The sequence below is a fragment of the Beta vulgaris genome, chromosome 5, assembly GCF_026745355.1.
Source record: "Beta vulgaris subsp. vulgaris cultivar EL10 chromosome 5, EL10.2, whole genome shotgun sequence".
NCBI classification, from domain to species: Eukaryota; Viridiplantae; Streptophyta; class Magnoliopsida; order Caryophyllales; family Amaranthaceae; genus Beta; species Beta vulgaris.
In genome coordinates this window covers 1,459,564-1,474,667 of record NC_079206.1, presented here as the reverse complement: position 1 = coordinate 1,474,667, position 15,104 = coordinate 1,459,564, and the positions used below count along the sequence as shown (strand labels likewise).

Below are 15,104 nucleotides of genomic sequence, written 5' to 3'. Positions count from 1 at the left end.
TAATTGTGCTGCACAATTCCTTACATTCAAAGGAAAATTCATACTCAAGAGTTGATACAATATGTAGTGACATTACTAAGTACTAACGGGTTGGTCACGTGGTAAGTGGCTTGATTCCGCTTAAGAAGAATCTCCGAGTTCAAATCCTACCGTATGCAAAAATCCTAGTCGGGAGACTCATCCACGTCCCGCCATATATACACTGATAAGTAATGCTCCCGATAACACCATAACACTTCCTTTTGAAAGTAAGGAAGAAAAAACCATTCTAGAAAACCATCCGCTTGAAAGTGACACTTAAAATATCATATTTGAGATTTATTTCAAGAGCGTAGCTAATCTATATCTATACTACTATATGAAAAGGTGTTGTCCTACTGTCTTACATGTAATGTTACCATCAACCCGATAATTGTATTTACGTCTCTTTGCCTAAACAACATTTTATTGTATGTCAAACATAAGGTCGAATAAGAATATGAATGGGACATAAATCGATCTCTAATATCCAGTACCATTTTTTCCCCTACTCATCTGCCCTCATGTTACTTTGTCATGAACCCCAATTCAAGTAATACTTCTATGTTCTAAGGATTCTATCTTTCTTTTGTTTATCTATCTTTGACATAACTTACAGCTCAAGCATGTGCATTGCATAACACCAAAAACTAGTGACACAATTAAAAATTTAAATCACATGTATTAAGTAATATTTGTTCTTTAATTATATCAAGTTGGCTAGTTAAATTCTGAAGTAAAATTCAGAGATCTCTGCACACTCTGCTGCTAACCACAGTTGTTGGCAATTTTGTATTACCTTAAATTGGTTGCTACTGAAATCAGATAGATATTTTATTGGTTTAACAGAAAATCATGTAAATATGATCAGATACAAGCACTAAATATACATTTTAATATTTTACACCAAACCAAACAATGTAAAATAGGAAAATAGTTTTCAAGGAAAACGTTTTACACTCTACCAAACGGACCCTTAATGTAATTATTCTCATGTGAACTTCTTGTGAATTATCACTGAAACCCCAATGAACAAAAGGGGAGAGTTAATGAGCACATATGTAGCAGAATGCTTAGCTAAAGATTGTCTAAGGAACATATCAAGCCCATATAGCCAAGAGGGCCATGACTCCGGCACCAAGAAGCAGGGTTACGTTAGCTCCAACGAAAAGCCTGGTGTTGGTCTGTACCTTTGGGTTCATGAAGTCTTGAGCTAGAAGATCAACAAGTGCCATGTAAATTAAGATTCCAGCTGCTACTGAATTTAACAATCCTTGAACGATTAGCGCAGTTGGACTACTATCATCGTAAACATTTGTTATTCCAATACCAATTGCGACTCCTACAGGAGTAGTAAGGGAGAAGAACAAAGCCATGCACATTGTTGATCCTGACCTGAATGCAGCCTGCAAATGATGCAGATATATACATGGTTTTCAGGCCTTCTTGTAGGGGTAATTAACTTTTGGATGTACAAAAAGTTCATTATTTTACTAATTCAATTACAAGTTTTATTTAACACTAGTTCTTCAAATTAACTACTCTTAACAGCTAATATATTCGAACTAGTAAACAGTTCACAACTACTTTCACCAAACAGGAACATTATGTTTGTTAGATGGTCATCTTCAAGAGAAGTCTAAGGTTAGAGTAGTTGTGATGGGAAGAGATTTAGAGTACAAAAGGAAACAAATATATACTTTATCAACTGGGAGACATTATATTTTTACTTCAAATTTTGAAATGGACAAAAGAAAATGAAACTTAGTAGATACTTCCAACAAAAGGACAGTAGTCTGTTTACAGAACACCTTTTCTTTGGTGCTACGCAGACTATCTGTGCTGCGTTGAACAACGAAGAACAAAGGTACGAGGTAATTTTGGGGTTTAGAAGAAAATCATTTGACAGATAGATAGCTCAACTAAGGATGGCTAGAACTTGTCTGAACAAAAGATAATGGAAGGTGACTCTCCCAAAAAGCAGCTTTTAACAGGTAACTCTCAATCAAGAGAAGGTAATTTATGTTGTAGATAAGGATCCAAGCCAAACACATTATTATGGAATCTGATTCTATATACGTATTAGATCGGATGAAAGATACCGAGGCTTGCTGTTTAGAGCACAGGATTCTTTGCAACAGATTGATAAGATTAGCGAAGTTGCTATCCATTATACATACCAAATAAGCCCTTTTGAGCATCAAATCAGGGACAAATTCAGAGGTAGAGAGGTCATTTCTGATGACTCAGCCAGTAATTCTGTTAGCAAATAGCTTAACTTTCAATCTCATAACTACCAAATAAGGATGACTTTGTTACTATATTCCTTCAGAAATCACATGGGTGAGGTCATTGCAGTTCTTAGCATCCAAGCCAGTGTCATAAAAGCAAAGGAACGAAAATCGTGTGAATTCTTCCATACCTGTGCAATGCATCCGCCAAGTCCAATGCCCTCGAAGAACTGATGGAAACACAATGCTACTATCAGAGGCTTGATCGTGTCAAGGCTCTGCGAAGTACCTAGTGATATCCCAATAATTATCGAGTGAACTACAATCCCCAGCTCAAGCACCTAAATACAAATCAACAAGAACACATGATACCCAGTAACCCAGATAAGACCCTACTCAAGATTCTGATAACTCCATAAACATTTCAACCAAACATGCAACTACTGTCAATAATACATTGAACCTTAATTACAACTATTGTATTAACCAAGCTTGAATTGGTTTATTCACCAAATAGTTTGTCATTAATACTCATTTCACAAATATATATATATTGAAAAAAGCAAAGCCAATGCCTGCTTAATCTCCTAGATATGCATAGGAAATTTATCAAATCAATATGCACTTACAGTAATTGAATATATGCTCTACAAAGTCGTAATCAGCTACCTTATCAGTTTCAGCTCACGTCATTATCATTCAGTGTTGCCAGACATATTCAGTTATTATATCATCAAACATCAATTATCATGAATATAATAGCAGTACAAGTAATACTCTATATGGTATACAAAGGGTCAAAGAAATATACCTGAGAAGTAACTTTATATCTGATACGATCAAAGTCACTCAAACCATCCAAGTTGGCATCCATAGGACCAGGCCCATGAGCATGACCATGAGTAGCATGAGTATGAAGGTGAACATGACTAGCATGGTCTCCCCTAGTCTCATCATCAACAGCACCAATACTCGAGGCCGAATGCTGGCCGAAATGCGCTCTACGATAATGTCCCGTGGCGACAGCATCGATCATTAACGAGCCAAGAGCACCAAGCATAGCCGCAAGGCCAGTAAAAGGGAACTTACCCCAAGGGGTGTCACTAAGGCTAGGATCACTAAGGTTCTCAAATGCATCAGGCAATATGTGTACAAACCCTGTTGACAAAATTACCCCTGCCGCGAAAGACTTAATTAAGAAGAATAATTTGCTCTCCGGGTGTAAAATTGGTAAGTTTTTCCCTACGATAGGAAGAGTAACACCAACTCCACTAGCTACTAAAATCGCGACTATTGCCGCGATTTTAGTCTTTAGTAAAGTGTCTACACTAAGATTATGTGTTACATAATCACAATTACATGTGGTGTTTTGTTGTGTGAGTAAAGAAGTGGTAAGAATTTGATCTAAAGGGAAGATAACATAGCAGCATAACGCCTTAGACAACATTTTTTTTGGGCAAGAAAATAAAGTGAAGGTTGAGAAATCCTGTTTTTTAGTGTTGAAATGGTCTAAAGACGCCAAAATATGAGAAAGAGTGTGCACAGGATGTCGTCATTGTACTAGAGCCAAAAGTAATTTTCAATGAATGGGCCCTCTTATATTACTACTAAATCATCTAATCTAAATCTTTCATAGCACATTGTTTTCAATGGACAAAGAGATTTAATGATATAAATCTTTCTTGTAGACCAAATATGTGAATAATTGAGTATATCTCAATTTGTGTTAAATCAATCATTCATAACAAGAACTAGTAGTTTCTTCGCACTTATCCCATTGACATTTTGTCGCGATAATTTGTAATAGTAGCATATTATAAAGGTATCTCATGCGATTTTGAGGAAAATCATACTCGTTAATGTTTTGGAGATTTTCTAATAAAATGGGTATCTGAAAATGGTTGACTCTTTTTCTTTATTACGACAAAAAATATCACTGTAATATGCACTATTCACATAGAACCCGCCAATAAAATGAGTTGTAACTTGTAAGGATGTTTAATAAGAAGTTTTATGAAAATGTTACTAAATTTGTCAATCCCAGATTAAGACAGGAGAAGAAACACCAATCCAACAAAAAAAACTTCACTAAGTATAGAAACTTGTGACTTGTTTGATGTAGATATCCACTAGCAATATAAACAATCACTGGAAAAAAGACAAAAGAGAGAAAAAGAGAAACAAATTAGACAGATTTATATACTATAGACTAAATTTAATTTTTGGAAGGTAGAACAATTTACCTCTATAAGTGAAAATTCAATAATTTGCTATAAAACCCTTTGATTGAATTTGAAGGGAGAGTAAATTGTGGATGAATTGGATCTGGATTAAGAATGGAAGAAGATAGATCTTTTCATCTTCCATTACTTTCTGGCTGAATAAATTCAATTTTGGTTTTCATTTTTCTTTTTACACGAGGGGTTGAAGGAAATAATAAAGTTAGATTTTAGTTGGTATATACAAAAGTCAACGATTTTGGCCCATTTCTTGTAAAGTTGTAGATTTGTGAATAGTAAGTTATAAGTAAAATTTAAAGCCCATTCCTGACTAATGACTGGTTATGGGTATCACTAATAAATCATCAATGAGATGGTATAGCTAAGTCCCTTCAAAATAAATAACTAACTAGAATTAGTTTTTTTTATTATCGGACGTTAGTACTTATCTTGTGTTCTTTTTAGGAGTGTCAATGATGCGAGTCGAGTTCGATTTGAGCTAACTCGACTCGATTGATCGAGTCGAGTGTTGACCGAGTCGAACATTGACCAAGTCCAGTTTTGACCGAGTAGATTTCGAGTAGTTTGTAAGTTTCTCATATTAAAAGCAACAATAAGATAGAAATAAATTGTTGAATTTAGGTATTTTGCTATTGATAATTAGGTATTCTAGGTTCTCACGAGTTTTCGAACGAGTATCGAGTTGCTCAACTCGACTTACCAACATCTTGAGTCGAGCTTTGACCGAGTCAATTTCGAGTAGATCGCAAGTTGTCTCCTCTCATTGCCACCCGTCTTCACCACTTGCTCAATTCATGTACGTCTCTGAGATGGAAAGTTGGAGTAGATAGCTAGCTAGAGTTCTAACTTTTAGGTGGGAGGTCATGGGTCAAATCTCATCAAGCATATTCTAGAGATGATTTCTCTTTATTATTTTTCCCTTCCTAAGATGGACCTTATTATCCAAAAAAAAGAATGTCATGTATGTCTCAAACCAAGTTCATTTGATGCTGCGATTGATGGGTTAAAAATCTACAATAACTTCCTGTCAAAAAAAAATCTACAATAACTTAATGAATTATCCTGAGTAAGAACATAAGGTGTTTTCATATCAAGTCTGTCTATGAGAGCGTACAAAGAAAGCTATAACTGTAACACCCCGATAATTCTCTCTTTCTAGAAAATACCTTTGTAACAAATCTAGAGAATTACCCAGGCATTATCGCCCGTGTGATAACGTTTCGGCTTACTCAGAATTTTGCAGCGGAAAACTTACTAAAACAAAACCAACTTTATTAAACTTATGAAATAAGAGTCAAACAAGTTTGAACTGAAACACACCAACTCAAAGCTAAAGTCTGAAATATAAACTCCTAGAAACAACTTAAATACTACTATCACAAAAGCCTCTCCATTCCAGATTCCCCAATGTATGCATCTTCGAACCTGTAATGTCAATGCTTATGACTCTGCTCCCCCGAAGGATCACCACAGGATCAATAGGCAAAGCCATGATCACAAACACAGACAAGCACGTAATCAGCAAAGCTGAGTACTACATATCAGACAAAATAATCCTAAACATGATACTACAAATAACTTGCAGGAATAAATAATAACATAATAAATAATAATCTCAGACAACTTTTACTGAACTAACTCAACTTTTTACTACTTTAATGGAATAGTTATTGGACGAGTTGTCCTGCAATAAAAATGAATGGGGCGCGACTCCGCATTTCAGAGTGACCTGCGATATCGAGGAACCTTTGAATAAAAGGGATGGTGATCAACCCATTCCTAGAAAAGCTATGGCACGCTCACCATAACCCCAACCCTTATGTCCAACTCTAGACGTGCACCAGTCTAAAGTCTATAACCTATTCTCGTTTCACTTTACGTTGCATTCATTTTAATATTGTGTTGACACACAACAACCAAGTAACAACAATTCACAATCACATAATCATAACAAAATTCTTTTTATCTTTGATTAACAAGTGTTCACAACTTATCAATCAAGACTCCTTTTATTTCTTTTTATCCTTTGTTGAACCAGCCAACAGAAATCGTACCTTTAATAGGTATAATCATACTTACCAAATAAGATCCACGGTTCTTATAAGATAAATGAATAATCTCCAAGAATCTATGTAACACATGATTCCAACTTACTTAAATTAATCCACTTACGAATTAATACCAAACTGAACTTATTGCTTGCATCAAACTTCCATACAAACAAGTCATACTCATACATATTCTCAGTTTACATGTAGCACACAGGCAAGTAACATGTAAAGCAATTTCAGTAAATCATATATATGAACAACAAGGTCCTATACATGATACTAATAAATAAAAACATCCCTAAGGCATGTTTCTAAACCATATAGCACGTAGACTATGTACGTACCTTTAAATACTAGCCTGTAGGCCACTTTTAAAACGTTAAAAGTCTCCTACGAAAGATTCTCCGCCTAAAAATTAATATAAACTAAAATCAATACTCTTAATTAAAAATACAGCAACTTTAAAATATTTAAAATCCCCTTTAAATATATTCAAAAGCTTATTTTAATATCAAAACTTCAATAACTTTTAATTCCTAGCATAGTACTACCATACTAGTAATTAAAAATCTTAAAACTCCATTAATAAAACTCTTTCTAAAATTCCAGCAACTTTTAAAATCATAAAACCTTCTTTAAACGTATATAAACATGTTTAAAATCATAATCTAAATCAATCTCATAGTATCTAATATGCTACTATGGTTTTATAGTAATTAAAACTCTAAAAATCCATGCTTTAATGATTAAAACTTCAATCTAAAAATAATAACAAATCGAAAATATTAATATTCAATATATAATATATATGAAGTCAATATATAAGAAAACGAGGAAAAGAATCAAAAGAAAAAGGAGAAAAATAGAGAAATACCGAAATCGCGAGTGAAATATGGCAGCAGAATTGCGAAACTTGCAGAGGCCATAACTATAGAATAAGAATCGGAATTGAGTGATTCTTGAGCCTAATTCAATAACTTTTCGAGATCTACAACTTTCAAGAAGGAAGTTTTGGCTAAAAATAAACGGAACTATGAGAAATCTGGCCAATCAGATTCGGGTGAGAGAAAAAAAACGAGTGAAGGGAAGAAAAGAAAACCATGAGGAGAGAGAAATAGAAAGTGGCGAAATTATTGAGTGTGAGGAGAGAGAAAATAATCTTTGTGTGAAATAAAATAATTGGGTATTAGGATATTTACATAAAGGCTAATCCTTTTAGGTTTAGGAAAAGAGATAAGATTTAAAAAAAGATTTGATGATTAATAAGATGATCAACTTAGGACTTTAATCATCAATAGGACTCTTTTCCTTTTTATCCTTTTAGGAGTTTCGATTCCTTAAACTTCTTTTTAAATAATACTTTTAATACTTAAAGCTTTTATTAAGACATGCTTAATTAAAACATTTTAATTTTATTAAGTATGAAAATATTTTTAGTTGACTTTTAAAATAGTCAACCCTTTTTAAAAGTCAAATCATTTTCCAAACTCATTTGGATTTAAATATAACTACATAAATACTTTAATATATTTATGAAAACCCTTTAAAAATGTGGGGGATTACAGTCTACCCCCCTTAAAAGAAGTTTCGTCCCGAAACTTAACACAAAACCCTCGTACTTTCAAAGTTTGAACTAAATTTCGAAAATTTTGAAGAAAAGGTAGTGCCTCTCGTGCACTTTCCCATTTTTAAAACACTTGTGTTACTTACGAACACTTTTCTTATGCGGAGACTCTACTTCTTTTGCACTAACATGTGCAAATTGCCCAACATAGGCATACATATACATGAAAATGTCATAAAAATAGACAAAAAGCGCGAAATTTATCGCATTCTACCCCCCTTAAAGAAAACGAGTTACGCCCTCGTAACTCACCTCAAGGAATAGGTCTGGATACTTTTTCTTCATATCCTCTTCGGCTTCCCACGTTGCCTCTTCTGACTCGTGGTTAGACCAAAGAACTTTGACAATATGAACATCCTTGTTACGCGTACTACGCACTTTCCTGTCGAGAATCTTGACAGGTCTTTCCTCATAAGTGAGGCTACTATCTATCTGAACTCGTTCAGGCTCTAACACATGGCGCTCATCAGGGATATAGCGCTTCAATTGGGATATATGAAACACATCATGCATCTTTTCAAACTCCATTGGCAATGCCAATCTATAAGCTACTTTCCCAATGCGCTCCAAAATCTATATGGGCCTACATATTTAGCACTCAGCTTGCCCTTTTTCCCAAACTCATAACGCCTTTGGTGGGTGATACTTTCAGGAATACTTTATCACCTACAGCGAACTCATCTTCGCGCCGTTTTAAGTCTGCATAACTCTTCTGCCTATCTTGTGCAGCTTGAATTCTAGCCTGAATCAATCTAACGTTCTTGACGGTCTCCTCAATGAATTCTGTCCCCAAAACTACATTCTCACTATAGTCGTTCCAGCAAATGGGACTTCTACACTTCCGTCCATATAACGCCTCAAAAGGTGCCATCTTGATACTCGCATGGTAACTATTATTGTAAGAGAACTCAATCAAATCTAATTGGTCCTCCCAACTTCCTTGAAAATCTATAGCACAAGCTCGCAACATGTCTTCCATAGTTTGGTTAGTCCGCTCAGTCTGACCATCGGTCGCAGGGTGAAAGGCGGTACTCATCTTTAATGTTGTCCCAAGGTTTGATTGGACCTTTTTCCAAAACTTGATAGAAATCTAGAGTCACGGTCTGAAATAATGTCCTTTGGGACTCCGTGCAATCTCACTACATGCTTGATATAGGTTGTAGCGAGTTGCTTCTTCTTCCATGTCTCCTTAATAGGTATGAAAATAGCGGACTTGGTCATCTATCCACTATAACCCAAATGGTATCATTTCCATCCTCGACTTGGGTAAGGCAGTCACAAAGTCCATAGAAATCGAATCCCACTTCCATCCAGGAACCTCTAATGGTTGGACTGTCCCCATGGGCCTCTTATGGTCTATCTTCACTTTCTGACAGGTTAGACACTTAGACACGTACTCAGCTACTTCTCGTTTCATGTTCGGCCACCAATATATCACCTTAAGATCCTTATACAGTTGTCACCCCCAGGGTGCACAGAATACGGAGTATTATGCCCTTCATCCATAAGACGTCTTTTTAGGTCGTTACACTTTTGTGGTACACACCACCTTCCTTTAAACCTTAGACTCCCATCGTCATGAATCTTGAAGTCTACTTCCTTACCTTGCTTCATTTTCTCTTTAATCTTATCTAGATGCTCATCCCCCTTGACCCTCAATGATCTCATCGAAAATTGACACTCCCAAAGAAAGATTACTGAGTCTAGCCTCACTTTCCCCAGGATTTAAAATTTCTAGGTTCAACCTTTGCATATCTCTACACAACTCCTCAGGAACTATCAAAGTACTCAGGCTATGACTCGATTTCCTACTCAAGGCGTCAGCCACCACATTGGCTTTCCCTTCATGATACTGGATGTCTAGATCGTAATCCTTAATCAACTCTAGCCATCTCCTTTGTCTCATATTCAAGTCTTTTTGGGTAAATATGTATTTCAAGCTCTTATGGTCTGTGAATATCTTGCAAGTTGCCCCATAAAGATAATGTCTCCAAATCTTCAATGCAAATACAATGGCAGCTAACTCTAGATCATGGGTAGGGTAATTAGCCTCATAGGGTTTCAGTTGACGCGATGCATAAGCTATTACCTTCCCATTCTGTTGCAATACACAACCCAAACCATTCTTCGAAGCATCACTATAGACCTCAAATCCCTCATTCCCATCAGGTAGGGTTAAGACAGGTGCAGTGGTTAGACGATCTTTCAAGATCTGGAAGGCCTCCTCACACTTCTCATTCCACTCAAACTTGGACTCCTTTTTCATCAGATTAGTCATAGGTCTTGCTATCTTCGAGAAATCTCTCACAAATCTCCTATAATAGCCAGCTAAACCCAAGAAACTCCTAATGTCAGACACATCTTTGGAGTTGGCCACTCACTCACAGCTTGAATTTGCAGGATCTACTGAGACTCCTTCCTTAGACACAAAATGACCCAAAAATGCTACTTTCTCCAAACGAAACTCACACTTAGAGAACTTGGCATATAGTTGGTTCTTTCTCAAGGTTTCCAAGATAATTCTCAAATGTTCATCATGCTCGGTTTCATTCCTCGAATATACCAAAATGTCGTCAATGAAAACCACTACGAACTTATCAAAAACTCATGAAAATCTATTTATCAAGTCCATAAATATAGCAGGAGCATTTGTTAACCCAAATGGCATTACAGTGAACTCGTAGTGACCATAACGCGTTCTAAAGGCAGTCTTAGGTACATCCTTATCAGCTACCCTCAACTGGTGATATCCTGAACGTAAGTCAATCTTCGAGAACACACTAGCTCCGTTCAATTGATCGAATAGGTCTCTATTCTAGGCAAAGGGTACTTGTTCTTAATGGTAACATTATTCAACTCCCTATAGTCGATACATAACCTCATACTCCCATCCTTTTTCTTCACGAACAAAACAGGAGCTCCCCAAGGCGATGCACTGGTCTGATATAACCCTTCTCCAAAAGTTCTTGCAATTGCGTCTTTAACTCACTCATCTCAGGAGGTGCCATTCTATAAGGTGCCTTAGATATAGGTGCAGTTCCAGGAACTAAGTCTATGGTAAATTCAACAGCCCTTGCAGGTGGCATACCTGAAATTTCACTCGGAAATACGTCCATAAACTCATTCACTATTGGGACATCTTCAAGTTTCAACTCGACTTCTTTACTCACATCCTGCACGCTACAGAAAAACAGCTCACACCCCTTTTTCATCAACTTATGCACTTGCAGAGCAGAGATCACCCCAAAGTTCTTAGGTTTCCCAAATCGTCTATATGAGGTCAATTTTCCCGAAGGGTTTCTCAACACTACTTTTTGAACTTCACAATTGATCCTGGCCTTGTAATGACTCAAACAGTTCATCCCAAGAATCACATCTAAATCTCCTAAGTTAAACTCGATTAAATCGGATGGAAAGACACTGCCTCCTATCTTCAAAGGCAGGTTTTTATACAACTTGGCACACCTTATGATTTCTCCAATAGGTATGCTAATAGGCAACTCAATCACTTCAAAATCTACTAAACCCCATTTGAATTTCCTCAATCAAAGCTTGCTCAAATCATTGAGCCTTTAACTCCTCAGTGGCTATTACTTCAAGTGCAAATCTAGACAACGCTATGAACTTGCTATAATACTTAGAGATAGTCATACTTCTCATCCTAAGGTTTATAAACTCTGTTTCCTCATAAAAGCAGGGTAAAACTTTTCTCTTAAAGCAGCAATAAAGGATTCCCAAATAAACTCTTTCATAATACTGAGTCTAGTCTCATTCTCTTTCTACTATAAGTCAGTCTCATCTTTCAGATATAGTATAACTTGACCTACTTTCACACTCTCAGGACAGTTCACAGCCCTAAAAATTTCTTCGAACGCCCTAATCCGACTCTCTAAGAGGATAGGGTCAGCTTACCCCTTAAGGTACGACGGCTTAATCTTAGCTAGTCTCTCAAACATATCCCAGCAAAATCGGGACGCTCAACTCTTTCGAGTCCAAATCTCTGCCAATAGGCGAAAAGCAGAAGCTAAGGCATCATTGTTATTTGACACTCTACTTCGCGACTGAAACATAACTCTACTTTAGGTTCCAGCATAACTTACATGTCCATCTAATAAGGCAACATTTGATTTGATCATTAAAGATCGCATCAACAAACAATTTCTCGCTAGTTTCAACTTGAAATGTTCTCTAATAATCACATAATCGTTCATGTAAAATATATTCACATCAACGTGCAAGTAGAAACAAGCAAGCAAGAATATAATCACATGATGAAAAGAATGATAATAAAAAAAAATATTCCCATCACGTTCCCAGAATAAATTCTTACTCGCTCATGTAAATAAATAATAGATTTCATTCCCCAACCGATAATAAGAATATTCTCTCAATCCAAAATAACCAACTTATTCCTCAACAATATCATAATAAGGAAATTTAACCCATTGTAGTTTGACTACTTTCCAACAACTAATCTTAAGCATAAATAAATATTCATGGAGTTACATATCATTCATCCTTATTTCCTTTATATGGAGTAAACATTTCATCTCCAAAGTCTCCAAAGTCTTCACTATAACAATAATAATAATAGTAACAACAATAACTTGAGTTCCTAGATCTAGTAGATCTTCAAATACTTTTGGATTGATGTCCATTTCATCCATCTCTAAAACACTCACATCGCTCAGATAAAGTCTCCAAATAACATTGTAGATGTCCTTTCAAGTTTGCACTCTAGTATAATCAAACTCTTCATATATCACTAACAGGGATGCCTACTTTTAACACATAATGCATAATGCTCTCTAGGCTAGTGTAACTATAACTTCAAGGCTCATAACATCGAACTTCTCATCATCACTCAATATAATTGGGTTATGATAGCTTCCTACTCTATTAACTTTGCCTGACAATTCTATTAACTTGTCTGGCAGACATTGTTAGAGATCTACAACAAATAAACCTATAATGGTTTAGCACTCTCTCTAACGTGTTCCCACAAATAACAAGGGTAAACAAAAATAAAGGTATGTAAAATATAACACCTTAGCAAGCAAGAAGGATATAACAGTTAGCAGGAAAGAAAACATTCATGCATCGTTAGCAGGGAGGAAAAATAATAATGCACTTATTTGCAGGGAAGAAAATTTATGATGATGCTGAACTAATTTTTTTCAATGCAGGCATATAATATTTTTATCCTATATGCCTTTCCTATACTACCCATTCTCACAATGTCATGTTGTAAACCCTTAAAGGTATGAAAATAATGCAGGCACTTTTTATAATAACATTACTTTTGTGCCTAAATGAATTTTCTAAAAAAAAAATTTCGAACTCAAATACATTCGGAAAAAAAAATTTTACTCGACAAATTTTTTTTTTTTTTTTTTTTTTTTTCGGCTCTAAAAAAAAATTTCCGAAAAACGAAAACGAAAACGAAAGAATTTCGAACTCCTCGACTTTCGGAAAACGAAATTTCCGAACCTAATTTCCGAAAAAAAATTTCGGTTTTAAAAAAAAAAATTTTGATCCTCAAAATATTTGTGTTCATCTTTCGAAATGAAACGTAGGAGCGATACTAAGGTTTCCTTCAAATAATCAATAAGCTAGGTAACTTAAGAAGCTAAAGTCACTTAATAAGCTAGTTAGTTAGGCGCCTATAAGTCTTAAACTAACCTAAAGCTCCGATACCACTTTGTAACACCCCGATAATTCTCTCTTTCTAGAAAATACTTTTAACAAATCTAGAGAATTACCCAGGCATTATCGCCCGTGTGATAACGTTTCGGCTTACTCAGAATTTTGCAGCGGAAAACTTACTAAAACAAAACCAACTTTATTGAACTTATGAAATAAGAGTCAAACAAGGTTTGAACTGAAACACACCAACTCAAAGCTAAAGTCTGGAAATATAAACTCCTAGAAACAACTTAAATACTACTATCACAAAAGCCTCTCCATTCCAGATTCACCAATGTATGCATCTTCGAACCTGTAATGTCAATGCTATATTGACTCTGCTCCCCCGAAGGATCACCACAGGATCAATAGGCAAAGCCATGATCACAAACACAGACAAGCACGTAATCAGCAAAGCTGAGTACTACATATCAGACAAAATAATCCTAAACATGATACTACAAAATAACTTGCAGGAATAAATAATAACATAAGTAAATAATAATCTACAACAATTTTACTGAACTTAACCACAACTTTTTTACTACTTTAATGGAATAGTTATTGGACGAGTTGTCCTGCCAATAAAAATGAAATGGGGGGCGATCCGCATTTCAGAGTGACCTGCGATATCGAGGAACCTTTGAATAAAAAGGGATGGTGATCAACCTTCCTAGAAAAGCTATGGCACGCTCACCATAACCCCAACCCTTATGTCCAACTCTAGACGTGCACCAGTCTAAAGTCTATAACCTATTCTCGTTTCACTTTACGTTGCATTCATTTTAATATTTGTGTTGACACCACAACAACCAAGTAACACACAATTCACAATCACATAATCATAACAAAATTCTTTTTATCTTTGGATTAACAAGTGTTCACAACTTATCAATCAAGACTCCTTTTATTTCCTTTTTATCCTTTGTTGAACCCAGCCAACAGAAATCCGTACCTTTACATAGGTATAATCCATACTTACCAAATAAGATCCACGGTTCTTATAAGATAAATAAATAATCTCCAAGAATCTATGTAACACATGATTCCAACTTACTTAAATTAATCCACTTACGAATTAATACCAAACTGAACTTATTTGCTTGCATCAAACTTCCATACAAACAAGTCATACTCATACATATTCTCAGTTTACATGTAGCACACAGGCAAGTAACATGTAAAGCAATTTCAGTAAATCATATATATGAACAACAAGGTCCTATACATGATACTAATAAATAAAAACATCCCT

At 35.5% G+C, this 15,104-nt stretch overlaps 1 protein-coding gene across 1 annotated transcript; it reads right to left on the bottom strand.

The window, feature by feature from the left end:
• Nucleotides 1–876: 876 nt before the first annotated feature.
• On the bottom strand, nucleotides 877–4,654 carry LOC104892091 (zinc transporter 1). The gene is made up of 4 exons (XM_010677916.4): nucleotides 4,493–4,654; nucleotides 3,061–4,397; nucleotides 2,441–2,590; nucleotides 877–1,424 (listed from the first exon to the last, which is right to left on the bottom strand). The coding sequence occupies exons 2-4, from the start codon at nucleotides 3,694–3,696 to the stop codon at nucleotides 1,119–1,121; spliced, it is 1,092 nt and encodes a 363-aa protein (XP_010676218.2). The 5' UTR covers nucleotides 3,697–4,397; nucleotides 4,493–4,654; the 3' UTR covers nucleotides 877–1,118.
• Between the last annotated feature and the right edge of the window lie 10,450 nt (nucleotides 4,655–15,104).